This window comes from Copadichromis virginalis, linkage group LG7 (assembly GCF_057382275.1).
Source record: "Copadichromis virginalis isolate Kocher_CV1m ecotype Utaka linkage group LG7, C_Virginalis_male_GT1.1, whole genome shotgun sequence".
In the NCBI taxonomy this organism is placed as follows: domain Eukaryota; kingdom Metazoa; phylum Chordata; class Actinopteri; order Cichliformes; family Cichlidae; genus Copadichromis; species Copadichromis virginalis.
This window is the reverse complement of record NC_140624.1, coordinates 36,483,767-36,511,268: the sequence shown is the minus strand read 5'-3', so window position 1 is coordinate 36,511,268 and position 27,502 is coordinate 36,483,767. Positions and strand designations below refer to the sequence as shown.

At 41.3% G+C, this 27,502-nt stretch overlaps 1 protein-coding gene across 1 annotated transcript; it reads left to right on the top strand.

Annotated features, from left to right (window-relative positions):
• The first annotated feature begins 2,276 nt into the window (after positions 1–2,276).
• barhl1b (BarH-like homeobox 1b) lies at positions 2,277–11,004 on the top strand. The gene is made up of 4 exons (XM_085463247.1): positions 2,277–3,700; positions 6,131–6,353; positions 7,343–7,642; positions 10,361–11,004. Exons 1-4 carry the CDS (start codon positions 3,250–3,252, stop codon positions 10,674–10,676), a joined length of 1,290 nt encoding a protein of 429 aa, XP_085319373.1. The 5' UTR covers positions 2,277–3,249; the 3' UTR covers positions 10,677–11,004.
• Positions 11,005–27,502: the final 16,498 nt, after the last annotated feature.

Below are 27,502 nucleotides of genomic sequence, written 5' to 3'. Positions count from 1 at the left end.
ATAACCTAGAAGTCCCGAGGTCAAAATGGGAGATGCCCCCAAGGGTGGTGGAGAATGACCGAGCTAAGATCCTGTGGGACTTCCAGATACAGACGGACAAAATGGTGGTGGCTAACCAACCGGACATAGTGGTGGTAGACAAACAGAAGAAGACGGCCGTAGTGATCGATGTAGCGGTTCCGAATGACAGCAATATCAGGAAGAAGGAACACGAGAAGCTGGAGAAATACCAAGGGCTCAGAGAAGAGCTCGAGAGGATGTGGAGGGTGAAGGTAACGGTGGTCCCCGTGGTAATCGGAGCACTAGGTGCGGTGACTCCCAAGCTAGGCGAGTGGCTCCAGCAGATCCCGGGAATAACATCGGAGATCTCTGTCCAGAAGAGCGCAGTCCTGGGAACAGCTAAGATACTGCGCAGGACCCTCAAGCTCCCAGGCCTCTGGTAGAGGACCCGAGCTTGAAGGATAAACCGCCCGCAGGGGCGTGCTGGGTGTTTTTTTATATATATACATACATATATACATACATATACATACATATTATTTTTTACACATATGGACTGATTTTTTTACCCCCAGTTTTTATTATTATCATTATTATTTTAACTAATTAATTAAATTGTTGATTCATTGATTACCTACAAATTTATTGTTGTTTTTTTTAAAGGAGCTTTGGTTCCATTTCTAAATATTAATTTTAAATGTAATTATTGTGTTTTTCCCGACATTATGGGTCAAAAAATAAAAACACAATAATGAGCAACTCAAATTAAATTAAACATAAGAGGACTTTGGGGTTTTTTAAAGAAACAAACAGGAATAATTAAAGCTTCTTTAAGTTTTAAAGGCCACATGATGATCCCAAGCAGGAAGAAGTCGGTTTAATCACCTTATGATTAATTCACAACAACATCGCTGGAGCCTGTGGATGCATGGCACGGTAAGAATAAAGAGGGGAAGTTAAAAAAAAAAATCGAGAAAGCACCAAACCACTGCTCCTTTCATGCACAAGCAGAGGAGAAAGAAACAGCTAAGTCAGGGTGGGTGTGTTGCCTTATATCTGTGTTGTCCCCGCCTCATATGTGACAGCTTGCAGCCGTGATGGGACCCCATGGGAGCGGGGAGCGGATTCACTAACCTGCCGGTGTCTGAGACCGACGCGCGCCTCCAATCTGGTGGTCACATGGGGTGGAAGATGAGGGGGGAGGGGGGGTGTGGGGTGTCGGTGATGATGGGAGGGGGGTTAGTTAGATTATTAGGGGCTGTCGAGGCCGTCGCACGGGGCAAACTGTTGTGCAGGATGGAGCTCAAGGCGCGCACACAATGGCATTTCACGCGTGTTAAGGTGAAAAGTGCGCACAATGGCACTTGAGGCGACTTGAAGTTTTGGCGTCACGCTGCTCGGAATATTGTGCATAATTACCAGCGACAATGAGATCATTATTATGCTCTAAATGATGACTGTTCACCCGCGAGACCAAGAAAAGAAAAGCAACTTTTAGTATATATATATATATATATATATATATATATATATATATATATATATATATATATATATATATATATATATATATATATATATATATATGATTGTAAAGTTGCAACTTAAGGTAAATGAAAAAAATAAAATAAAATAAGATTTTAAAAACACAAAAAGGCCCACTTCAATTGATTTGAATTGAATTGAATAAATAAATAAATAGGGCTGTGTTTATAAAAATGCAAACAATAATTTTAATAACTATAATAATAACTTAATAATAATAATAATAATAATAATAATAATAATAATAATGTTGGCATTGCTCTAGACTAATAGTGCAATGTCAAAACCCACCAATCGTTGTAATCGAGGTTAAACCTGAAAATCCTACAAATAAAAAAAACTAACTAAAAGTAAAATTAGTGAGAGTAAAAAAAAACTAAATCGTTGAAGGGAAGAAAACTGTATAAATGGAATCTGTGGAGGTGGGAAACAAATCCAGTCAAAGAAAAGGAGTCGAGAAGAAAAACAGCGAGCCGCCCCACATAATAACCCCATTATAAGCCTCATCAATGATGTAATGAAAGCAAACAGTGTGAAAATTGCCTGTAAACAGTTGGATCCGAGTCTCCTGATGAATTCAGTGTCTCTTTTATCAAAGTGAGGATGAGCCAGGATGGGGGAGTCAGGGTGGGAGGCAGAGAGAGAGAGAGAGAGAGGGGGGGGGGGGGGGGGGAGCGAGAGAGAGTGGGCGTGTGGGGAGGTCCACTTCCAGCTCCCCTCAACCAATGAAGGCTTGTCACAGGGGACTCACGTGGACGAGGCGCTCTTAAAACCTAGCTCCTGACTTTTCCTCAAGTTCAATTTTTTGGGATTCCCTCCCACCCCAACCACATCTCGTCAATTTACTTGCCAGATGTGACTGTTTAACCCAGTTTATCGTAGCTTTTTTTTATTTTTGCTTTTGCGTTGCGCATCTCATCGTCCTGCGTCCTCCGCTTCTTCCTCTTTTGCTGCTCTCTTTTCCTGCAGCAGCTCTCGGACGCTTCTCTCTCACACTCTACTGGGTTTCTTTTTTAAAAGATTTGTTTATTTATTAAAGGTTTGCCCGACCCCCTTGAAGGAATGCGAGCAGTTTGCCTCTGTCTTCCGCAAAGCCTCATGACCAGCTGCCCTGAAAACTGTCCCCCGGTCCCATCTCGGGGTTGACGCTGTCCCTGTCCATGGTGCTGAACAGCTTTTTCCCGAAGACGCCGTTGAGCTGCGGCTGCTGCTCCACAAATCCTCCGTATTTCTGGGTATTTTCGGGTACTGCAGGTGAGATGTCAGCAATGATCGCTTCATCTACCCGGAGAGGCTTCTGAACTCAAAACAGAAGGAGTTGATCCCGAAGGAAGCCAAACGAATCGATTGTGACTCCTACGGTTGATTTCAGAGAGACTCCTTCGACTCTCACGCGCTCTCTTTCTCTTTTATTTTTTTAGACTTTTCCGAAAGACGAACATTGGAATCATGGACCATTCGTGTAACTCATCTTAGCGTGGAAATATCTGGCCTAAAAATAACGACAAGCCGGCTGGGGGCGGGGGGACTGGAAGTAGCGGGTGAATTATCTTCATTTGTAGCATATCCAAAAATATTTGTGTTGATGCCGGAAAGGGGTCACTTCTATTCTGGATCAGCTGAGACTAAAACAACCCCTTCTGCCCTAAAATAAAAACTTGTCCTGAATACCAAATGTCAGTTTGAGGAGGTCTCATCAAGACAATGGAGGCGTCCGCCAATGGGTCCAGTTTTGGCATCGACTCTCTGCTGTCCCACAGGCCTGGGAGTCCGGTGTCCAAAGGGGACAGTCTGGTGGGAGAGTGCCGCTCCCCTCTGGAGTTCAGCCCCAGATCAGACGTGGAGAGCGGCTGTTCGTCGCCTCCGTCGCCGAGGAGGGAGTGCGTGGATGAGGTAGCCCAGAGGCAAGGTCACGGCGTCGGCCTACCACCGCACCTGCAACACGCGCAGATATCTGCTGGGTCGCAGCAGAGGACCGTGACCTCGTCGTTTCTCATCAGAGATATTCTCGCGGACTGTAAGCCTCTGGCTGCCTGCGCTCCTTACTCCAGCAATGGACAGCCGACTCAGGAGGCGGGGAGGCTGGCCTCGAAGATCGCGGACGACTTTATGGAGAAAATCCACAGCAACTCATCGTCAGACAGTGAATATAAAGGTAAGGGTGCCACACTGACTGCCTACTCTACAGAGGAGAATGGAGGCAAGCCTGCTGTACGTCATAATACATATTTGGCTCAAAACAAACAAACAAACAAACAAACACACAAACAGACACACAAACAAGACAACATCAAAAAAAAAAAAAAAAAAAAAACTTTTGGTAGTTAAAAATTCCACTGAATGAGTTTTTCAAATCTATATTTTAACACTTTAAAACCTTTACTTATTTCTTTATTCAGTTATTTATCTTGATTGATGTTTATGTTTGATTTATTGTTCTTCGCTTTTTATTTTGCATACGATAGTCATAAATAAAGTAAAAGGGTCATGTAAAGGTCTGGCACAAAATGTGTAAGCTAGTGTAATGTGGAAGAATATAGAGCATAAAGTTGGAACAACAACAGATCAGCTTTTCAAAATAAAGGCTAATTTGGATATTTTGGAGTGTTGACTGGTGATTAAAAATAAAATAAAAGTTCCGTTTTTAACGTCTTAAATTATTTCATGATAATCAATCTTTTTACTATAAAAACAAAAATCGAGGCATCTATTTTCTAATAAAATATGCAGACACAGGTGATCATACAAACATACTGCTCTTATGTGATTAGTAGCAGGTCACCGGAACGATGACCAACGATAAGCAAAATATCGACGTGGAAATGAGTCGCGATTGGTTACCTCTGGATGGTGACAGACCAGAGCCTTTTATCAAGTTATTATAAATAAAAAACAAGACAAAACAAAAACGGCTGCCTGCCTGTACACGCAAACACGCGGGGTCCGCTTCAAGCTCTGCGTTAAGCAGAATATCCGTAAAGCATCTGTTGATGTCAGTGAGGCACGAATGGTAGAGATGACAGGGTCGCCTCCAGATAAATGCCATCAAGGGCCTCTCTGTTTCCAATCATGTCAGCCATAACAGACGTGCCACCTCCACTGACAGTTTAATGAAGCAGTGCCTGGAAAGAACTCCACCGCTGTGGGCTACAACAGGAAATACAAACAAAATCACACTTAATACACCTACAAACTATTATTATTATTATTATTATTATTATTATTATTATTATTATTATTATTATTATTATTATTATTATTATTATTGTGTTTTCTCGCAAGCTATTCATTTAAACGTAAAGTCACTGATTTCTTCAACATTTTCCGCCCGTGCGCTCACGTGCATCACAGAGTGGATGCGACGCGCTGATTGATTGAAGAAGCCGCGGGTCCCACGCGCGGCTCCCGCCACGGTAACTTTGATTTCCACGAATCCGCCTTCTGTAATATATCAGGGATTTGATGCAATTTGTCCCCGGCGCTAATCAGATTTGTAACCGCGCCCGGCCGCCCAGCTCTTGATTTCCACTCATGTCCACGGTGCTGTGAAGTTTCTCCGGTCGCGGTTGAAAGGCTCGTCCTTTCCCTTGTGGCTCAATTAGGCGGATTATTGTGCTTCTTGAGACGACTCAACTATTCAAGTACCAAGATCTCTCGCCTTACTCGCTTCTATTGTTTTCTTCTTCTTTCTCTTCTTCTTCTATTTTATTTTATATTTTTTTAACTATCAGAGAATTAACTATAAGGACTACATATCAATGCTCGTCCTGACACGACACCACGTGTACAAAGAACAAAGGCTGTGGATCTGCTAACAGGAAAATATCAAATTGGAAGGGTGAATATTGGAATAGCTTTTCATAACAATTTAAGGCCAAATCAAACAGCTCTATAAGCCTATAGGCGCAGTTTCCAGTGGCGCGATTTCACTCGAAAATGACAGCTCTTCTAAAACGTAGATACAACTCATCGCTGGTTAAAAAATAAATTATAAAATATTTTCACATTAGAAATGTTTTTAAAATTGATTTTTTTATATCTGCAGATTAAACGGTGCACTTTGGAGCCCGCAGAAAGTGATTTTGTGTTGTGTTCATTTAAAAATGAAACTTTAAAAACAAAACAAGGCCTTCTGGTCAAAAGTTCGGCTTAATACACACACACACACACACACACACACACACACACACACACACACACACACACACACACACAAACATATATGTATATATGTATATATCTGTATAGATATAGATATGTATTTTATTTCCAATCAAAATTTTCCAAAATAAGTTTTTGCTTCTTTTACACACAAAAAACAGAAAAATGTTGACAAATCCTTAAAGTCAAATTAATTTTTCTGTATTTTTGTGGTTTTCGTCTTCAAATCCTACATTAGGTAAGCGCAACGTAACAGGGCAAACCATTTATTCTGTTTGTGTTTACTGATAGTTGTTTGCCCTGTAGGACAGTCGTGCACAGATTTATTAGCCCCCTCTTCTTGTGGAGGCTGCACGCAAAAAATTTCTACTGTGTGCCGTGGGAGAGGCCTTAACTCTGGTTTCACTCTGTTTCTGTCAACCAGTGAAAGAGGAGGGAGACAGAGAGATCTCAAGCAGCAGAGACAGCCCTCAGGTCCGGCTGAAGAAGCCCAGGAAGGCCCGGACAGCCTTCACAGACCACCAGCTGGCCCAACTGGAGCGCAGTTTCGAGCGGCAGAAGTACCTGAGCGTCCAGGACCGCATGGAGCTGGCGGCCTCCCTCAACCTCACCGACACGCAGGTCAAGACCTGGTACCAGAACCGGAGGTAAAGACGCTGCTGTTTTCTAAAAGGGAGGGGGGTGGGGGTTAATCTCGTTTCTCACGGCCGACTCATGACCCGGGACGCCATGTTTTCCAACTGAAGGTGGCAAGATTTCACCTCATATCTGAGTGAATGCGGGACGACAACGAACCATTAACTTCGATTAGTGATCAGCCTGCCTTTTTCTATTAATTGATTTATTGTGTGGTCCATAAAATGTTAGAATAACTAAATATATCTGACATCTGATCCCAAATCATAAAAACAGCATTCACGTTTGAAGTAGAGGGACAAATTGCTTTATTATTTTTTTTATTTTTTTGTTGTTGTTGTTCTTCTTATTAGATAAAAATTTCAGCTCTAACTTGTATACATCTACGGGAGCACTTACTGACTGGCAGCACTTCTGTGGATTAGTGCTGGATATTTGTATTTTATATACTCTTAAGAAACAATTAAAAGGGCATCACATAATGGAGACGTGTCACTTGACCTCAAAAATATATATTTTCTATATCAGCTTTTCAAATACATTAGCAAAGCTGCACAGGAAACAAATGTAAAATAAATAAAAATACTTTTGGGTTCAGATAACTTTATTTATCTGCAGTCTGTCTCTGAGGCAGCTAAATGACATAAATATAAAAACAACACTTTGGACTATGAATAATGTATCATTGCATGTGTGCATATTAATAATTCAAACAAACTACTATATCTACTCAATTATCTTTAGTATGAATTATTCACCTGCATGGAGTGCACACTGGCAACCTAACAGACATCGCTGGGTGTGAATACATGTGGCAGGTTGGAGATTTTAGTGATTTTAGAAAGAAAAAAAACCTCACTTGAATGTTAATTGGATTCCAGGTAAACAGATGGGAGATATTTTGGTGTGTCAAACACGAGACACGTATTCAGATATACATATGCTCCACACTTAAAAAAAAAAGAAGCTAAAACCTAAAAACATCTTTTATCTCTTCCAGGACAAAGTGGAAGAGGCAGACGGCGGTAGGACTCGAGCTTCTGGCCGAAGCTGGAAACTACTCCGCCCTGCAGAGGATGTTCCCGTCCCCGTACTTCTACCCGCAGAGCCTGGTGTCCAACCTGGACCCCGGAGCTGCCCTCTATCTGTACAGAGGCCCATCGGCGCCCCCGCCGGCCCTGCAGAGACCCCTGGTTCCTCGGATCCTGCTCCACGGCCTGCAGGGGGCCAGCGAGCCGCCACCTCCTCCGCCTCCCCTGCCTCCTATGAGCGGCGTGCTTCCCCGGCCAGCTCAGCAGCGGTGAGCGGGCCCCTGCAGATATTATTTTTCCTTATTTTTATTATTATTATTATTTTTTTGGTTTTTCCTTCGCCGATCCTGGCAGCTTGGGACTCGTTAGAATAAACGAAACAAAGACAGAAAGAGTTTTAAAAAAACAAACCCCGAAGAAAACTAAGACTAAAACAAACTGTTCGGCCTTTAAATGGTGAAAACTGATCCACGATGAACCCAGACGGACGGACCTTTGTGACTGAGACCCCCGCTGCCTGTATGGAAGTTTTTTTTCTTTTTCTTTGTGTCTTTGGGGGCAGGAACTTTATTTATAACTTATTTATTTTTCAATATGAATCAAAGCATCTAAGTTATGTATTTATTTGAACCCAATTACAGTATTCAGTGTTTTTCTCAAAAAACAGATACACTGCATTTGTCGGTGGCACTTTGACCTTCATTCCAATGCTAATTAGACCTTTATTATTATTATTATTATTATTATTATTATTATTATTATTATTATTATTATTATTATTAAAAAGGTGGAAACGAACAACCACCCCTGTAATCTGAATAATAGCTTATTTGAAGAGCTAACGGAACAATGAAGGGATTTTCTTTCTATTTTCGTTGATTTTCTAGGTTGTCATTGATTTTTCTTTACACGTGAAGCCGTCATGAACCTGTAAATAAGAATATTTTGCATTTTAACCTAAAAAGACTGATTTTAAAAGAAAACTTTTCCCGTTTGTTTGATCTGTTACTGCGTCTCTTTCAGACCACGGTGATCCAGTATAACATAATCGGCTAGATTAGCCATCAGAAATTATACAGAAAAAAAAACACACAAAAAAAACAAAAACACATATTGTCTGAGAAAGGATGGACTACCTGCCCGGACCCACGTGTAGGCACATATACAGGAGAGATATGGAAAGAAAAGAAAGAAATCTATAAAAGTCTTTTTCTTGTTCTTAGTTGAAGTTTTTAGCTGAGTAAAGTTGTCAAGTAATTTATTTAAAAGCTGTTTGATCCCCGCAGAGGGGAAGGCAATCACCTCAGTGATTATTCATTTTGTATTTTTTTCGATAAATGATTGGACTCGGGTCCGCATACAGGTGTAACCGCCTGTTGATTTGCTATAGATGTATTTGAACATTGTGGATTACTTATGTTACTTCATATGAAACCCGTGATAACCCTTAATTGTTAATACTCTCCTTTGGTGAAAAAAATGTATATTGCAGATATCAAACTTGTGGAGTGGTTCTCGTATATCTCCTGGATCGTTTTTAATTATATATTTTTTAATTATTATTATTATTATTATTATTATTATTATTATTATTATTATTATTATTATTAATAATAATAATAATAAAAATTTCGTTCCTCTAGCTTTCCCCCAAATTATCTCCCCAATTTCGTGAAGTTCTGTTTTTTCTTCTTTTTCTTTTTTCTGGTGAAATTCACAGCAAAAGTTGGACAGAAAAAAAGGGGGGATTTGATGTAAAAGAGAATTACTTTTATAAATGTGGAAATAAAAGTCTTTCATTTAATCAAGTGGCTGCTTGAGTGTGTGACGGGAGGGCTTTTCAGGTGGAATCAACACGTGGACGCGGGGCATCAAGCAGAAGAAGCTACACGAGGTGGACAAAAACAGCAGCAACACTTGGTGCAGTCTGATGCAGCCATGAAGCTCTGATTTTTTGGGGGATCGTGTTGTGCTGAATTAGCTTCTTTTTTTTTGGGGGGGGGGGGGGGGGGGTACTCTTTATTTCGGATTGCGCTGTGTACACATGCGCCGTTTTTTTGTTTGTTTGTTTTTTTTAAAAAAAACGTATTACCCGCTTACATAGCAAAAAGTATCTTTAAACAAATACAGCTTATTTAAACAGCAAAAAAATTATTTTGACTATTTTTTTTTAATTTGGCATTTTTAAAAAAACGAAAATAGAAATCTGGATATTAGCAAATTTAAATAATCATAGAAGAAGAAGAATTTTGTATGAGCAGTATGAAGGTATGAGCAGAGTCCTGTTTGATGTTTAGCGAAACGTCAGTGGGATTTATTAAAAAGACATTTTAAGGAATGTCAGTGTTATTGAGCAAAAGTTGGGGAGATGCATCCTGCTGCTTTAAATCACTTTACATGAAGAAGTTATAGGAAAAAACTGTCTATCCCTCCTCTGTTTGGTTTGGTGGTGTTGATTTTAATTAATGGAAAGGTGGACAGTTGTCACTTTTTCTAATCTTTAAAAAAAAAAAAGCAGACGTCTCTGGAAATGTTAGTGCGGTTTTTTCCACTTAATATTATTATTAGTTGCGCTCATCGGGTGTTTCGTTTCCTTTTTTGACAGCAAAGGGCTTTACAGATAATTAAACAAAAGGAACAAAAGCGCACGCGGACAGTGCACACACATACACACACACACACACACACACACATTCAAAAGTGCAATCAAAGATCAATTCCAGCTAATGTCTTTAAAGGAGGGCCAACAAAGCAGAAGGGTATTCTGTCCAAAATGGAGCCCCTGTCTCCTGCCATCCTCCCTCCCTTCCTCCCTCTCGCTTTCTCTCTCTCATTCCCACTTTTCTAAATTAACAGCAGCGACTCCAATTCGTTTTCCATAAACAATGCAGGAGATGAAATATTAATGTCATGTGCGCAATTGTTTAAGTGCCTTAAATGATCCCCATTTGGAAATTGATTGTTTCCATCCTTCTTTTTTCCTTGAGGGTGCTGGATGCGAGCTCCTCTGCCAAACGGCTCCAACAGCTGGTGACCGGGCTGGAGCTGACTGCAGACCGGGGATCAGCGTGGGGACAGCTGGTCAGCGGCTCCACCACAACTACCACCACAACCCCTCCCTTCATCCTTACAAATTTCAATCAGCCACCCATGCACCAACCCCACTCTCATCCTCCAAGTCTGTGTGGACCCAAGTTATTCGGCCATGGCGCTTTGGGGGTTAAAGGAGTTCAGGCTGACGGACACGACTTGGCATGTAGGATGTTAACGATTAGACAAAAGACTTTAATAGGTTTTAATTGAAAGTCGATAATGGGTTTGATAGCCAGCTCCCCCTGCTGTCCTCCACGCAAGGCACCTGTTATCTGGGGGCTCCACTTAGTGGCTGACCATGCCGTGAAATATCAGACTGACGGCCCGATAACGTGCGCTTTCATGATGCGTAAAATTGCATTAAAAATACAGTTAGCCGGCCCGGCGGGTTTTGACGACTAGGAAAGTGAAGAGAAGGAGAAAAAAATCACCTCCCAACTTGCCAAAAGATCATTATAGTCCCATCACAAGGATCCGTGACCGATTCAGTTAACAACGAGACATTTTTGGGGGGGAGGGAAAAAAAGGTGGGGGGGGGGGGGGGGGGGGTATACTTGCAAAGTGCACAGCTGATTATATAAGCAAAAGCCCCCGTGTGTCTTGTTGGATGACTCGGAGATTTTTTGTTCTATTCTTTGCATGTGAAAGGCTGGTGGTAAATCCCCCGGCTCTTACCGTGGATTGTCCCGGGCTCAGGGTTAATGAAGTGCGGATGGAGTCTCGTTGAGCTCCCGACTGACATTAAAAAAAAAAAAAAAAAAAGGCTTAAACCCAAAAGATCAGTGACTCTGCCTAATCCCACGGACCCCACTAATAATATTAATTCAAAAGAAAAAAAAGTAAAGAAAAGAAACCATCAACCTTTTGATGAAATTAAGAGACAATCAAAGCGTAATTTGCATTATGCTCGTAATGTGAAAGCTTTTATATTTCCTTTTATTTCTTTCAGTGGACCAATGAGGCACATGTGCAGCTTGCAGTAAGACTGTTGCGATGCACTGCCAGCGTTTTGTTTTTTTAAAAAAGAAAAAAAAATCCGCGAGGGAAGATGAAAAATAGATCAATTAAAATGTTCAAGAAACGCATGGCCTAATTTGCCGTGTTTCCCCCCCTCGAACAATAGCCATAAAAGAAAAGCTCTAATTTTACAGTTTCGTGCGCACAAGCGAAATGTGCTTTCATTTGGGCCATTATATCTGCGCTCAGTCAGATAAGAAATTATATCAATTTATCCCCACATCCCTAAAGTCTCCATCCCACATGCTATGTGCATTTGGGTCATTTTGGAATAACGTTTGAAGCCATCATAGCACACAAGTGTTTCAAAACAAAGCAAAATCGCTTTATTACACACAGATCCTCATGTGTGTAATAATCCAAACACAGTGTTTGACTTTGGTTGTTAAAAACAAAGAATGTTAAAGATTTTTCTGCCAGTTTTTCCACAAAGGGTGGTGTTTTAAACCTGTTCTTTGGAACATAAAAGAGAAATTAGAAATCTAAAAATATATATTTGTATCTCTCCAAAAACATGGCAAACTAGTCTATTATATAAAAATATAAAAGACTCATAATGCTTTAGTCTTCACAGCAAAAATATAAATGAACCAAAGCTTGACGCAGGGATCTTTTATGCGTGTTGCTTCAGTATAAAAAGCAAGCAAAACGAGGCACACTTTAGCCTGAGCTAGTCCTCGCTTCCATGCAGAGTCACCCACGACTTCATTCACTCCACTAAAATTTCCTTTGGCCCAATAGCTGAAGAGAAAGGAGAGGTTATCTTTAAAATAATCTGACACAGCAATGAACAGAGACGCTTAAAAAGATGAAGAACATGATGAAGTATCAGTAAGTGTAAAGAGGGAGTGAGAAAGAGTAAAAGGAGAGCAGCAGCCTCCCAGTTAGAGATCCGCTCCTTGCCTGGACGTACAGAGGGCCGTGAGGAGGAATGAAAGCCTCGTGGAGTGGAGGGGAGATAACCCCACTAATCATTTCCCCAATATGACTGCGGAGAACTACAAACTTGGGTCAGGGGCGCGGGGATTGACATCCCAATCTCAGCAAATAATGAAAGCTTTCCTCTCGGATCACAAGGAGGGTTAGGGAGGAAGACAGGAGAGGAGAACTGGGGGATCGACTCAGTGAAGACACACACACAGTCTACAGTTGAAACATCTAATTTCTGTATTTTCTTCCACTGGACTGCAGAGGAGAAAGAATATCTCACACATGCCAATATGTTGACTGAAACTGGCATATGTTGTAGTTTTAGGACGATACATTCTGGCATTGTTAAAACCACCAAGAACTTCAGTACCACTGATAAAAACTGACTGAAAGTGTATTTAAAAAACCTTCCTTCTCTATTTTTTTTCACTAAAATTGGATGAAGCTTAGAAAATAAGTTAAAGATACAGAAATTTATTGATCCAGCAATAGGCTAATATCAGCCAGTTAGCATACAGGATGATGTTTAATGTTGCGAAGCATCAATTTCGCAATCACTATACACCAGGAACTCCAAATCTTGTCTTCCAAATCTAGTATGAAAAAAGGGGGAGAGACTTTTTAGACGTCCTTGTTTCGTTGTCAAAAAAAAAAAAGAGATAAATAGCAACAAAGCTGTATCCACATTAGGTATCAGCTAAATTGTCATTTTAAACATCGTCATTGGTATCAGCCAAAGATTTCAGTCATTAAAGCAACAGTAATGCAAACATTTTGGATCGTGTTATTTGAGTTAGGTCAGCAAAAGTTTCTTATTAATTAGTCTGGTGAAGGCTACCTAGCTTGCTAGCCAGCTATTAGTCCTAAAGTATGGTAATCAAAACGCAAGCTAATGTTTTACTAAAGTACTGCTGGTAAGAGATCAATAAATTGCCTTGTTTCCAGCATTATTATAATAGCTAAATTACCATTATTTGATAGTGTTACATATCCTTCACTGGTTAGTCAGCAAAACAAACAAAAACAAAACAAAAAGGTCGCTAACACACAAAAAATGGTTTCGTGTGATGTACAAAAAAAAATCACAATCCTGATATTTTCAACTACGGTAAGCTCATAACTAAAGAGCTTTTTTCGAAAAAGAACCAAAAAAAATGTTCTTTAGCCTTTTCAGGACAACTTCCCACAACCTCTGGATGTTCTTGTGTTAAACATCCTGACTCAACAAGAAACAAGAAAAAAATGTACACAAGACAAATTAACAATGGCATGGTGGCAGTTTGATGGACGCTGTAGTTTTTTTGTGTTCACAAAGTAATTTTAGCTAAAGTTTATGTAACTCGTAAAAGCTTTCAAATAGTTTTTGAAAAGTCGTCTTTTCTTTTTTAGATTATGGAAACACCCACAATAATGCGACTGTTTCATTCACAAAGACCAATGAAAGAAGCGCTAAATCAGAGCTCACTGGGTAACAAAGGCTAGCGGGACAAAGGCAAGCCCGGGCATGGAGTCAACTCTTTCTAGCAGCTTTTAAATAAGCAGGATTAAATGAATTAACGGTAATGTTGCGTTCTATTTATTTCTTCTTGTCAACGTCTGCCAATTGAAAATATTACAGGAAATTTCTCCCATATCTTCAACTCTGAACAGTTTTCACCATACAGAGCTTTGTCTGAGTCGACACCTGAATCTGAATCTTTTGTTTTTAATTGTACACAAATAATCAATGCAAACTAGTTTCGAAATATGTTAAGCCTGTTGTCCTCTTAAAAGACAGATTCATTAGTTCATGACACACCCCAATAATAATAATAGCTAGCATTAACTTTATAGAGCTTTATTTATTTATTCTGATAAATGCGGGAAAATGTTTGTAAACTCCTGATGCCAATTATGTTTCAGTTTAATATGATGTAGATTACACCCCCCCCCCCCCCCCCCCCAAAAAAAAAAGCAGGGTTTTTGTATTCTATCAGTGTGAGACATTTCTTAAATGACAGTTTTTTGTTTTATTTTATTTTTTAATGTTTAACAAACTGTCCTGAAACCAGGGCCAGTCAAGTTTTAGAATATATTTCCACTTTTCCCATACAGTGTTTAAAGCCGTGTTGTTCTCAGCAGGGGTTGGTGTAAGCCACACTACTATCAGATGACGCCGATTATCCAATCAATACCTTGTTATGTCAGGCTTTTTCACCTGCCACACTGCCCTCTCTGCAACCACTCCGGTCAAACAACATGGCAAAAGGAGAAAAAAAAAACAGCCCGAGGCCCTGACCCCCAACGGTCAGCAAGTGCTACAAATGCCTCTGGGACCAACAGTGAGTAAATCTTACACTGTTCAGTCTAGACAAAGACATTTGAGAAAATGGGAAATAAATAAATAAATAAAAAATAAATCAAAACAAATTATTGGTGGTCTTTCTATTTTTCAGCCTTGACATGTTACACGTCAGCAGGAAAACGCAAAATTAAAGAAAACGGATGCAGACAAATAAGAAATTCACTTGCCAGACAACAGGAGACATTTGCCATTTTCATATTTGTAAACTGGGAAGTTTCACGGTCCTGATTAGGTGGCAAAAATTTAATCACAACAGGTCAGACCTTTAAAAATATATTTTTTTCCTCTATCTAACAACCAAGGTCAGCAATCTCATAATAAAGCTGGTCCTTCAAATTCTGGAAAAGCAGCCTTTTTTTCCCCTCTTCAGCACAGCATAAATGTACTTATACATGTGGAAGAATGTGCACACTGTGGTTTGATTTGAAAGAGGGCTCAATCAGAGGGAACAGGCAGTTTCTTGCACACCCCAGTGGATCCTCTGGGTCACTGTCAGGGCCACAGGGAGGCCTCTCACCTCATAAACATAAAGGGAGGAGAGGCCATCAATAAGAGATGAGGAGTGGTATACATGTATTTTTCAGTGCTGCTTCTGTGTGATGTCTGGCAGTTCTCTCACATTCTGTCTCCTGGTGGAGGGCAGAGAGCAGAGCAAGACCACGCATTTTTTTTTTTTTTTTGAATTAGGCCTTTCTCACTCCCTGTCTGCGTGTCGAGGTGAGGACAAAGAAGTGGGTAAGTGAAGGGTGGAGGCAAAAAAAAGCCCCTCCAAAAAGTAGTATGTCGCTGGATAACAGGTACCCACCTTTGCCAGCGGGCTGATTGCTTCATTAGTGAAATGAGAGAGTTTGGAAACAGGGTAAATAGGAGAAATTCAGTCATCATGATCAAGTGTCTCACCTACAGGGTTTCTGTCATTAAGTCTTTAAAGATGCATTATAAAAATCACTGATCTGATACTGTTCGACCATCCAAATATATATAATGATGATGTGCGCCTAAAGCTAAAACAGAGAAAAGCAACAAAATGAAATCTACATCTAAGAGAACTAAATATGCCAAGCATGACGGTTTACAGGCTGGTATAGATCAGCTGATTTTTCTTCTTAGGATTTAGTCAGATTGACTCGAGTCGTGGCTGTGGATAAATTATGGGAAAGTTGCAGATGCGTCAAGGGAGCAACGGCGTGGTTTCAGTCAGGAATGGAAGTAATTGATGTCGCTTGCAGCCTACAGGGGAGTGAGCGAGCGAGCGAGCACACAACAATCGATTCGATCAGCGATGGCAGGCAAGGCTACTAGCACAGCCTTAGTTTGATTTGCATGTAAAAAGATCCCACTGATTTATTGTCATTATCAAAAGGCAGGCAGCTGTTAGGCTACTAATACAAGACTACCAGCACTGTCCCATTAGTGTTCAGCTCTATTCAACTGAGAGTAAACAAATTAACATCCATTTTATATCAGAGTTCAATAAACTTGAAAATACCCGGATGCTGTTTAAAAAGAACACTGAACAAAAGAACACAGAAAACATACCAAATGTATCATTTTAAGAAAAATAATATTGAATTTGATGGCAGTAAAGTTGGGACCATCCGTGTTTAACATTGTATACATGGTAATAGATGCAGTCTAGCATTGTCTTGCTGAAATATGCAAATCCTTCCCTGTAAAAGACTCCAGCTGGATAAAATAGCCTCTATGCACCTTTCAGCAATGTTTGTGCCTTTCCAGATGTGCAAGGTGCCAGTTTCATAGGCACTACTGTACCCGCATGCCATCAGAGATGCAGGTTTTTTGAATAAGCGCTGATCAACCTGGATTGTCTCTCTCATTTTTTAGTCCAGAGAATCCAGTGCTCATGTTTTCCAAAAAGATATTCACATTTTGATTTGTCTGACCACAGAACAGTTTTCTTGATTGTCTGTTTTAAATGAGCTTTGGCACAGAGAACACGGTAGCCTTTCTTGATCATATTCACATATGTCTTCGTCTTTGTATGATCGAGCTTCAACCTGCATTTGTGGATGTCACAGGAACAATGCAGTGCTGACTAAAGGCCCTTGGGTCACAGGGATCCTTGTTCTTTGCGCACAGAGATTTCTTCAGATTCTTGGACTCTTTGATGCTATTATGTAGTGTCGATTATGAGATATTAAAGTTTTCGCAATTTTAAACTGTACCACAAATGCCTAAAATGCTCTTTTTATAGCCAATCATGTTATTGATCTGTTGCCAATGAACTTAATTAGTTGCTAAATCTTTGTCTAATTGTTTCATTGTAGTACTTACTTTTCCAGCCTTTTGTTCCTCCCGTCCCAGCAGCGTGCTTCTGCCAATAAATTGAATACAAGCTAATATTATCCATGAAATACTAATATGTGTCAGTTTAAACATTTGATGTGTTTTCTGTCTTCTATTGTGAAAAATTCTGGGTTTATGAGATTTGCAAATCACTGCATTCTGTTTTTACGCAGCAATGACATAAAATGACTTTCTAAGTAGTTGGAATCAGTGAGGATTTGAAACCCACATGCTATTTTTCTTGGGTTAATTTAGTAGTATTTATGTATGCGTAATGTCAGCTGTCCATAAACAACATATTCGTGTGTATATGTACCCACACACACATAAAAACAAGAGGTCAATATTTTACTGTGTTTGTTTCCACTTGTCTGCACACACACAGAATTTATGTGTATCTCACACACTCATGGAGGGTGTCAGGTGTGTCCGTCTTGGGGTCACTGATGTTGGAGAATCAGTCAAGAGTGGACGGGTCAGGGACTTAAAGGGGAGCCAAAAAGCCCCTAATTGGACAAGTGAGACCGGTGGCGCTGATGTTGATGACGGGGAAGACAATCTACCTCAGTGACCACTTCTTGACATGCCATTTGCCTCTGAGGACCCCTAGGGCTGGCCAAGCACCTGCCCGACAGAGCCATAACTCCAGGCCACAGCGAGGACCTCGGGCTAACAAGCCAATAAGGCAAGAGTGGTGGAGTGAGAGATAGAGAGTCGAGAAAGACAGCCGAGAGGAGTAAAGCAAAAGTAGGAATAGGCCGAGAAGTCAAGAGGAGACACTTTTCTGCTGCAGAAACTTTATTCTCTGAATCACGCAGAAGCCAGAGATCTCACACTGCCGAGAGGATGGCTTTAATCGCAAAAGAAGCGCCGTGGTTTCCCTGCCTTGCTCACGATCGTAATGCGCATTTCATCATCAGACAAACTGACACCGATATATTTACATGGAGAAGGAACAGCAGAGGAATTTGGAGGCATCTTGCCTGGGAGATCAGAGGCCCGGTTTAGAGCACGGAGGCAGCACAAACAAACAACAGCAAAGGCCCCTAGCTCTGCACACACACTCATAAACACAGACACCCACAGACACCCACACCTGTATACACCTGAGTGGGGGGAAAACACACTCTCCTATTTTGAAGTTTGTCTGGAGTGGCAAGCTGAATAAAGCATGTGAAGCGTGATGCCAGGTAGGAGAGAAAACTAGCTTCAAACGGTTATCAATACAATTGGCTGTGCCAGGCGCAGCAGTTTAACCTCTTTAGCAAGCTGGGTGTCTGCTAACTGGATGTGACGCTTTCACTGGAAGGCGCCTTCTGTGGTGTCGTCTTCAGAAAGACTCACAGGGGCCTGATGGGTACTGAGAGTCCCAGTTTAACTGCGCAGCGCCGTGTCCCTTTGACAGTCCCCGAACTCAACCATAATAACATCCCAAGAAAACACAACAAATTCTCCCACTTGGCTGAGAATAAACAATATAAAAAACACCCCAACAAGTTATGATGTGCAGCGGAAATTTGCAAAACAGTAAATAGTGATTCAAGTGCTTCTCACAACAGATGTCTCAAGTTAGCCTGTTTATGGGAATCAACTTTTCCTGACAGCTCTCATAACACTTTTTTTTTAACCTAAGAATATCAGCATCCTCTTACACGCAGTAAAGGACAAATACTGTGAGCCATACAAAATAATTCCAACATATTTGTAAACACTGACATGAGTACAAAGATAAACAGGCTCCCCATAAAAATCCATCACATCAAACATTTTTCTCCACAGCTCTGCAGCATAATTTATACCCGTGCTCCATCGTGCTTGTTGGAGATTTTTTTAATAGATGATGGGACTATTTACAGTGAAACTACTCAGAAATATGTGATTTAAGCACATTTAAAGGTTGAGCAATTATCAACTGCCCGCTGATCAAGCCCCCTCATCTAATAGCCTCAATGTATGTCACCTATCCTGAGGTGTGAAGACGAGGAAGCAGGAATAAAATAAATTCACAAGAAGCTCGGAGGTTGCCAGAGCGGGGAGGAAAAAGGGCAGGGGAGCAGCCTGCCAAGGATGTGGCGGAGGCGTTGGGGATTGCAGCTGGCGTGCAGTCAGGCTGGCTGGGTGCGGCAGCAGCCCCTGCACCCCTTGATCCTGCGCAGAGGCAGGTTTCAGCAGACCCGAGGGTGCCAAGACGCCGCCATCCAAACCTGGAGCTATCATTCTCCACATGGACTCACAAAAAAAAAAAAACAGGAAAAAATGCACAGAGAGCACACATGTCTGCAATATGTGTATGCATGCCACCACACACGCACACACACCTCTGACAGGCCGTACACAGATGTTCCAGTGATAACTATGACAATGTCAACACATACTGCTGCCTAACTCACATCCTGAGTCATAATGAACTAGGGGCATCGAGCCTCCATTTCTTCTTCTGGGCTTCTCTGACAATTTGTAGACTGCTTCTGGCTCCAGGTTGCTTCCTGACCCCCAGGAGCAGAAAGAGGAGACGAGGCAGAAACGGGGAAGAGGCTCAGACAATAATAGCAACAGAGCGTATATACACACACACACACACATATATATATATATACATAGGAGAAGCTGATCGTGATGAAGAGATGTGTCACTCTGTAACCAGGCTCTCCGTTTTAACACCACATTGGCGTGTGACCTCAAAGAGCTGCTGTCCCCTTCAGTTAGGACGGAGAGAGGATTAGCAGCCAGGGGAGGCAAGGAGTGGGGAGATGGCTCGCGCAGATAGAGTAATTGGCGCAGCTAACGGAGTATTAAAGAAAGGGGAGGTTGAGTTATAAGATGCGGCGAAGGAAAGGCGAGGAGTCAGCAGGGGGTGGGAAAGATAGACCCGCTGATATGAAGACCCAGGCAAAGCCAGCACAGTGTGGCAAGGAGGCTGATACACAAACACCACAGAGGAGTAACTATAGCTTACCTACACCAACCTGCTGAGGCTCCTATGGGAAAGTGAGATGCATGTTAGATGCACCTGTTCTCAAAAATTAGGAATTTTCTTAAGAAGTGACCTTGTGAAAAGAGAGTGATTCTGGCACTTCTAAGCTCTTTGGTTAACAAAAACTATCAAAGAAAACCAAACAGAAATCTGATCTGGATTTGCAATCCAGGCCTTAAATATTTTCCAGATGCACAGTATCCAAGGATACAGAAATCTTGATTTCTTTGTTTATTAATGATCTTGATTTCAGCTCTGAATCTGCAGTCTTGAATTTTTATCAATTTGAAAAATATATATGTATATGAGAGAATTTGAGCCCTTTAAAGCCTGAACCATGAAGTAATTGCCAGAAAATTCTAATTTAAAAAAATAAATTGAGTGTTTAGTGAGTCTTCTGATGAAGTTAAAAACGAATCAGTTAAATTATAATATGCATATATAAGTTTTGATTTGCATCACATTTGCTGGAGCAGGCAAACATGATTCCCTAGTTTTGAAGATATGACATTTCTCTTGGATGTAATGATACCAAACTACTTGGAGTTTTCAATACACTTAATAAACACGAGGTCATGATTTCTGGATAGGGGTGAATTTTTCCAACAGATTTTTTGGCATTCTGATTGCTTACTGTGGACTCTTGAGCCGATATCTCCAAAACTGGGCAACTCAAACTAAAGCCAATGTGTGTTTTGACATTGGTGTCAACTGTCCCTTTGAACATTTACAGCGAAAACCAGTGCTGGAGGCTATTGAAGCATGACCCGAGAAAAAAGACAAAGAACTGAACTCTGATGCTACTTTAGATCTGGAGCTACGGGGTGAAATGCTGTGAAATGGCGTCTTAAAAACCAGGCTAAACAACAAAACTGTGTGTTGCTTTGCTGCTGCTCATCTCCATTACAGCGGGCCTCAACCACAATTACTAACAGGGGAGCGCTGCGAGCCCTCGACGCTGAGAAAAAACGTTTTGACAGCTCTACTAAATGAGATGGAAGGGATGACAAGAAGAGGGAAAGCCACGAACTGTGCGGGTCCTAGTGTCTGCGTACACACAGTTAAATCAACTGCTGGCTTTTATTTTGGATGCTTTTATCACTTTGGATTGCTCACCTGAGCTCCCCTCAAAGCTATTAATTCTAAGCCACAAAGTTTACTGCCAGTGCCTGGCCTCACATTTCTGCCTCCGCTAAAAGAGGAGAGGGTAGAGGAAAGGAAAAAAGAAAAGGCAAAGAGTAACTTATTGTTTTTATATGAGATCTATTCCCCTGGTGTTCTGGTCAATAATGACTTGATATATCAGTGACTACCTTGCTATTTGCACTGTTTTCGGTGTGTTTTCTCTGCCTGTGATTGAGCGAAGCTATTTTCACGCGTGGAGAGAGGTGGTTGAGGACCAGGGAGGCTAACGTCTGTTTGATCAAAGTTTATGTGAAATTTCCCGGGGCCACCGGGGAGCCGCTGTTTATGAACTGTAATAAAAAGAGTCATTTTGACGGTGTGACCCCGGTGCACAGGCGAATGGGGGAGGAGGTGGGGCGGTGGGGGGTGTCGGCGGGATGGGTGGAGAGAAGAATTTGGTTATGTCTCTGTTTGCAAGGAGGAGGTGCTCTCACAGGTCTTGATGAAACAGAGGAAAAGGAGGTAGGGGAAATGGAAAGAGGAGCACGCGGTGAGGAAGGAAAGTACAAGAGGGTTGCGGTGTTTTTTTTACGAAGCAAGGGTTGAAATGACAAAATGAGTTCCTGCAGAGGACGTGAGAGAGAGTGATGAAAAAGGATGGAGAGCGGGAAGAAAAGGTGGAAAAGAAAAGAAGGATAGAGGGAAGGAAGGATGTGCCCTCCCATGTTGTCCTAGCAGCCAGCCAGCAGCTCTTAATGAAACACTTTGGTTCAGTTCCTGATTCATCTCACGCAGCACGATCAGCTTTGTCCCCACCAATCCTCCCCTCATCTGAATTTAATACATCGTAAATGAGAAGTTAGGATGCACACACTTTTGCTGACGACTCTCAAACAAGAGGACAAAAGAGAGGGAAACGAGTTATGCGTGACGTTCTCGCGTAGCGCTCAAACATGTTACAGGAAGATGGCAGTCGATAAATGGGTATAAATAGTAACCTTTAAGAAAATCAAATAGCGTTGACCTTTTGCTAAATCAATAGAGTAATCCTCTGTGCTTTCTGTGCTGCCTGCGGAGACGCTTGAACAGTATCACACTTTTTAATGAAGAGATGATCAGCCTCCGGGTTGAAAAGCTTACATCTGGACTCAGACAGATGCTCTCCAAAAGCATACTAAATGATAGGTTAACGTCACATCAGCTATTCCTCACCCAGGATGAAAGCAAATCTTAATTTATCCCCCTCCTGTGTGACTGCTCATAAAAATCAAGAGCAACTGCATGGCTGCCATTTACCTTAACTGTTGCAAAACACGCATGAAGATTCAGCGAAAGAAATGAGATCAATCGATACCCCCTACCATCTTACCATTTATGTTCAGCAGATTTAAAATATTTAGCAGCGGATTCAATAAAACACTACCAGATAGCACCTTACAGTGCCACTCTGCACCGATTCTCTAAATAAACCTTCCTGGGTCAGTGGAACTGCAGGAGAAATCACTGGATGATCCAGGGAAGCTTTGCTGTGACAACAACTCCTGTCTAGTTTCTGTCTGAGATTTATCAGAGGTTTCACAAAATCAATGCAGCGCACTGTAAGAAAGATCACAGCAAACACTAGAGACCCATCAGCGGTAATAGCCATCTCGACACGTAACAGGGAGAGAAAAAATACATCTGTCAGAAGCGGTGAATTACAGAAAACACACGAGACAATGAGTTGAAATGTACAACATGTCATATTACAAGGCTTCTCTCCATTATTAAGGTCTTAAATGTGTGTGTGTCTGTGTCCTAGTGTGAGTGTATGTGTGTGTGTGTGTGTGTGGGGGGGGGGGGATCCTGGATGTAAGTCCTTGTATAAAATTGTGTATTTCCATCTATATGTTGCGAATCCATGATTCAAATTTGTGTCCTGGACTTCCTGCCAGCCCAAACACAAGCACACACATCCATCACGCAGCACACCTATGGGTCTGTGGCTGCATGCCACACTCACCCACACACACTCCCACACACACACGCACACACACACGCACGCACAGAAAGGCAGAGGATTATTGAGGTAGTATCAAACAGGAATAATAAAGCAGGTTCTTAAGATTTTAATAAGAATAAAATGAAACAGTAACCACCAAGGGGGCAGCAGGGTTAATCCCTTCTATATTACTGAAAATAAAAAAAGGATAAAAACAGACAGGAGGGCAGAGCTGGTGCCGGAGGAGAGAGAGAGAGAGAGAAGAGCGAGAGAGGCGGTGAGAGACGAAGAAGAAGAAGAAGAGGAGGAACAGATGATATGAATAGTGGTCGTCTGCTATCCAAAGTAGAGCCTGTTAAAAGGGATTGAAATTAACAAGAGGGCTATATTCTCTATTATTCTCTGACACGCCCTCACACACACACACACACACACACACACACACACACACACACACACACACACACACACACACACACACACACACAGAGCAAAAATGACACTGTTTGACTGTGTTTAGACTTGATGAAAGCTCGGTTCATTCCCTATGCGTTGTAACATCCGTGTCAGTTCAGCAGCATATTTCCAATGTCAAAGCACGTGCGCCGGCAGCAGATGGCATGAAACAGTTGGCAAGAGTGAGCGAGCGTGAATATCTGTTTACTAATAACCCTTTAATTACTTCAGATGGGCAATGGGATCAAACATCCAGACCCACACAGGAATTAGCCTTAAATGAGACTGGACTGGAAATCTAGGCTAACCCCTTATGTTGCCATAAAGACCTTTGCTGTGAAAACCGGCGCTTAGAAAAACCTTTATAGACGGAAAGTAGATGATGATTGAAAATTCTCTTTTCCACTTACTGGGCTTTATTTATAATCAAACACAGCAGATGCTGAAATATAAATTTAAGTGGCGGGTAGAGTAGAAACTGATAAATCATTTAATTTATAAAACGTCAGAAAATGGTGAAAATTTGCCATCACAACTTTTCAGAACCCAAGGTGGTGTCATTCTTTCTTTTCCCTTCCTTTCAGCTAAACTAACAATGAAAAATCCAAATAAAGTTCATCATCATTTTTCTAATCAACCGAGTAAATGTTTGTAACCTTCTAAAAATGCGTAGCAAACTCCCGAAGGCCAAGCTGGCATCTTAAAAACAAGTAAATGTTTTGCATTTTCTCTATACGGGGACGTAACCATGTTTTCATTTGTCAGTGAAAGTTATGTTCATTATATTTCTGTCACAAATTTGGGAGCTATTGCTTTGTCTCACTCGCTGGTTATGGCTACCTGTTTGGCTTTAGAATAAAATTGTGGTTTGTGCTAAAATCCACTTCTTCACAAAGTTAACCCTGCATTCTATAAAAATTACACTTATCTCTGAGCTTAAGTGAGCTTCCAAGACGTCCTTTAAGCCTCCATATGTGCTGAGTAGGGAGCGGGACACCAAAGGACAACTTTTGCGAATCTGTGAGACGACAGCAGCTTTGACAAAACGGCAGTATTCAACACCCTGGGAACTGAAACAGGCTGGTACATCAGCTGTTTATTGTTAAATATAAACAATGATAAAGAATCCTTATTGTGCACTAGAGCGATGGAACACATCCTAACTGGAAACATCACAAACACCAAAACAGCTCTGTAGCGGGTAATCAAAGCTTCCTAGGACAGTTTTGTTCCTCGGGCTATGAGACTAACACATTTATTTCCTAACATTCACAGCTAATAGTTTTCTATGACTAAATTATTGAAACATTTTATTTTCATCTATATTTTGGTTAATAGCATAGAAGATGGATAGATCTGCATTGGCAACTACATCTGCCTCATGTTGCATAATTAAAATGAATCCTAAATATTTACTTATTGTGACATACGTAATGAATAGTGCAGGAAAAAGTACATTTTCGGTAAGGATCGCCCAGTTTTGGAGATATCAGCTGTAGAGATGTTTGCAGTTTGCTAAATATTATGGAAATTGATGGCTCTCATCTTGTTTTGCAACAAGAAAAAACTTTGCAGTTTCATGTTTTCTTTCTACTGTCTAACCACCCGTCAAAAGAAGTTGTGTAGCTAGCCAACATTACTAGCTCAGCCCAGGAATGAGGCCATTAATCTTTACATCCTGTTATGCTATCATGAGCACAAGCCTCAAAGAAAGTGTGCAGCTGCTTTCTTTTGCACAGCTATTTAGCAGAAGTAAAACAATTCATATCACTAGAGGTTTGTGGATATTTTGGGTCCAAATGCATGAAAAGCTTTTTTTAAACATATTTTTTGGGGGGACATTGTGAACAAACAAAGCAAAAGAGCATTTGGTTTTAAGCAAAAGAAGCAGATATTGCTAGTTATTATCTCCAGAACTGACAGGTGATTTAGACTTCTATGTTAAATCTACTCCTCTAAAACCCTACACCATGATCCAACATGCACCTGTCTGGAAATGTAACTGCACATGACATCAGCACCGCTTATTGGCTCATTTAGTATTACTGATTCCTCTTATGCATTTCCAGTAACTCTATCACCAATGTTTTTGAACATATCAGAGGGAGAATAACAATCATTGCCTCAAAATAAAGAATAATAATCATAGCTTCCACATGAGGAGTCACATAGAAATTGTTGAAGCTACCAGAATCGATGTTAGTGAAGGCATATCATGGAAGAAGTTGAAGGACACATACATTTACCGCTGAAAAAAAGCAAACAATCAAAGCATGTGAATCTAGGAAGGGAAAACCGCCCCACAATTATATTAGTTTCTGTCTTTACTTGCTTTACTGGCACCCCAATTAACATTCAGACATGACTCCAAGGTAATCAAAACCATGCTTAAGCATGATTGTTTGCAACATCATTAGCCAATGATGTAGAAAATATCCATGTGGATATTTTTGTGTACATTTTGTGCACTTATCAGTTGAAAAATAAACCTGTCCCTCCTCTCTGAGGGTCAGGCGTTGTAATGGCACCACCGTTTCCAAACTACAAAGTTGCAAATTTGCCTAACCAAATTTCTCTAACCTCGGCAGAGAGGTGGTGCATGGAAAAAGGCAGAAATTATTAAATTTGGTGCACATCTGAATCTCTTTCATTATGTTGCAAAATAGAGCACTGGCCTTGGCTGGGGTGTGCTATCTGAGCGCCTTTACTGATTGCCAACTTGTATGCAAGTCTGAATATGTTAACTATTTCCTACAAACATCTCTACAGTATAATTGGCACAAAGTAGCACATTAAAAAGTGTTTATAGTTTCGTCTGAAAACGGGCTCCGTCTGGAACACGGAGGCACTTTTAATATTTTGTACACTTAATGCATATGCCACAGCTCATATGCTGCGTACAGAGTGTTATGAGGGTGCACCCACGGAGAAAATCCCTGCTATGTGTAAATGTCATGAAAAATTCCTTCATCTGCCAGAATAACCTTCATCATTTTGTTCCACTGAACCCACCTCACAGGCAAATGTGTTACAAAGATGCGAGGCGTCTCCGTTGCCTGCAGCTCGTTCTTCCGTTACGCCTTTCATTATGTGAACGGGGAGGTGAATACTGTTCACCGGCTGCCCTTTTCTGGTGCCAGTGCACTGAGAAAGCATACATTTTAATGACGGGACCTTTACTTTTAAATAACAGTGAAGAGAATAAATTGCTGTTCAAAAGGAGATAAAACTCTTGGCATTGTGGGATTGCAGAGGAATGGGCAGCTGTGTGGCAGGCACCCCTATGCTGAGACCATCCTGTATAAATTAGGATATAAATAGCCTCATCTAGTGCAGTATTACCATGGGTGTGCTTGAGTGTTCAAGCACATGCTTAATATATGCATGTAGGTGTGTGTTTGTGTGCGTCTGCAACAACATGAGGAAAGCAAAGAGAAAAAGAGCATGCATATGTCCATAGAGCAATCTGGTTGCATGACGATTGAGTGTTCGGGCGCGTGTGCTCGCACACACTCTCGGCAGTGTGCTGGGGAAGCCTAAATCCTGCTCAAGTGAAAGGCAAACAGTGGTGGCAGTGCGTGGTTATTGTATTTTCTTTGCTTGGATCCCAGTAAAGACCCCCAGGCCTGCGCTGCCTGCCTGTCACTGCGGCCATCCTGACATCGGCGGCCAGCTTCGCTCTGCAGCCAGAGCCCTGGCGCAGGCCCCACAAGGAAATTAAAAGGGGATTAGGGCTGGCTGACACTTTGTGGCCGATTACTCATTTATTTTTTGTGTGTGAGAAGCGCGGGGTGGGGTTGAGTCTTGACTTGGCTGGGAAGAGCTGGGTGGGGCCTGGGGATGGGATACTCAAAGGTAACGCTGCTAGCCAAGTGTTATAATTTACAAATGCACTGACTTCA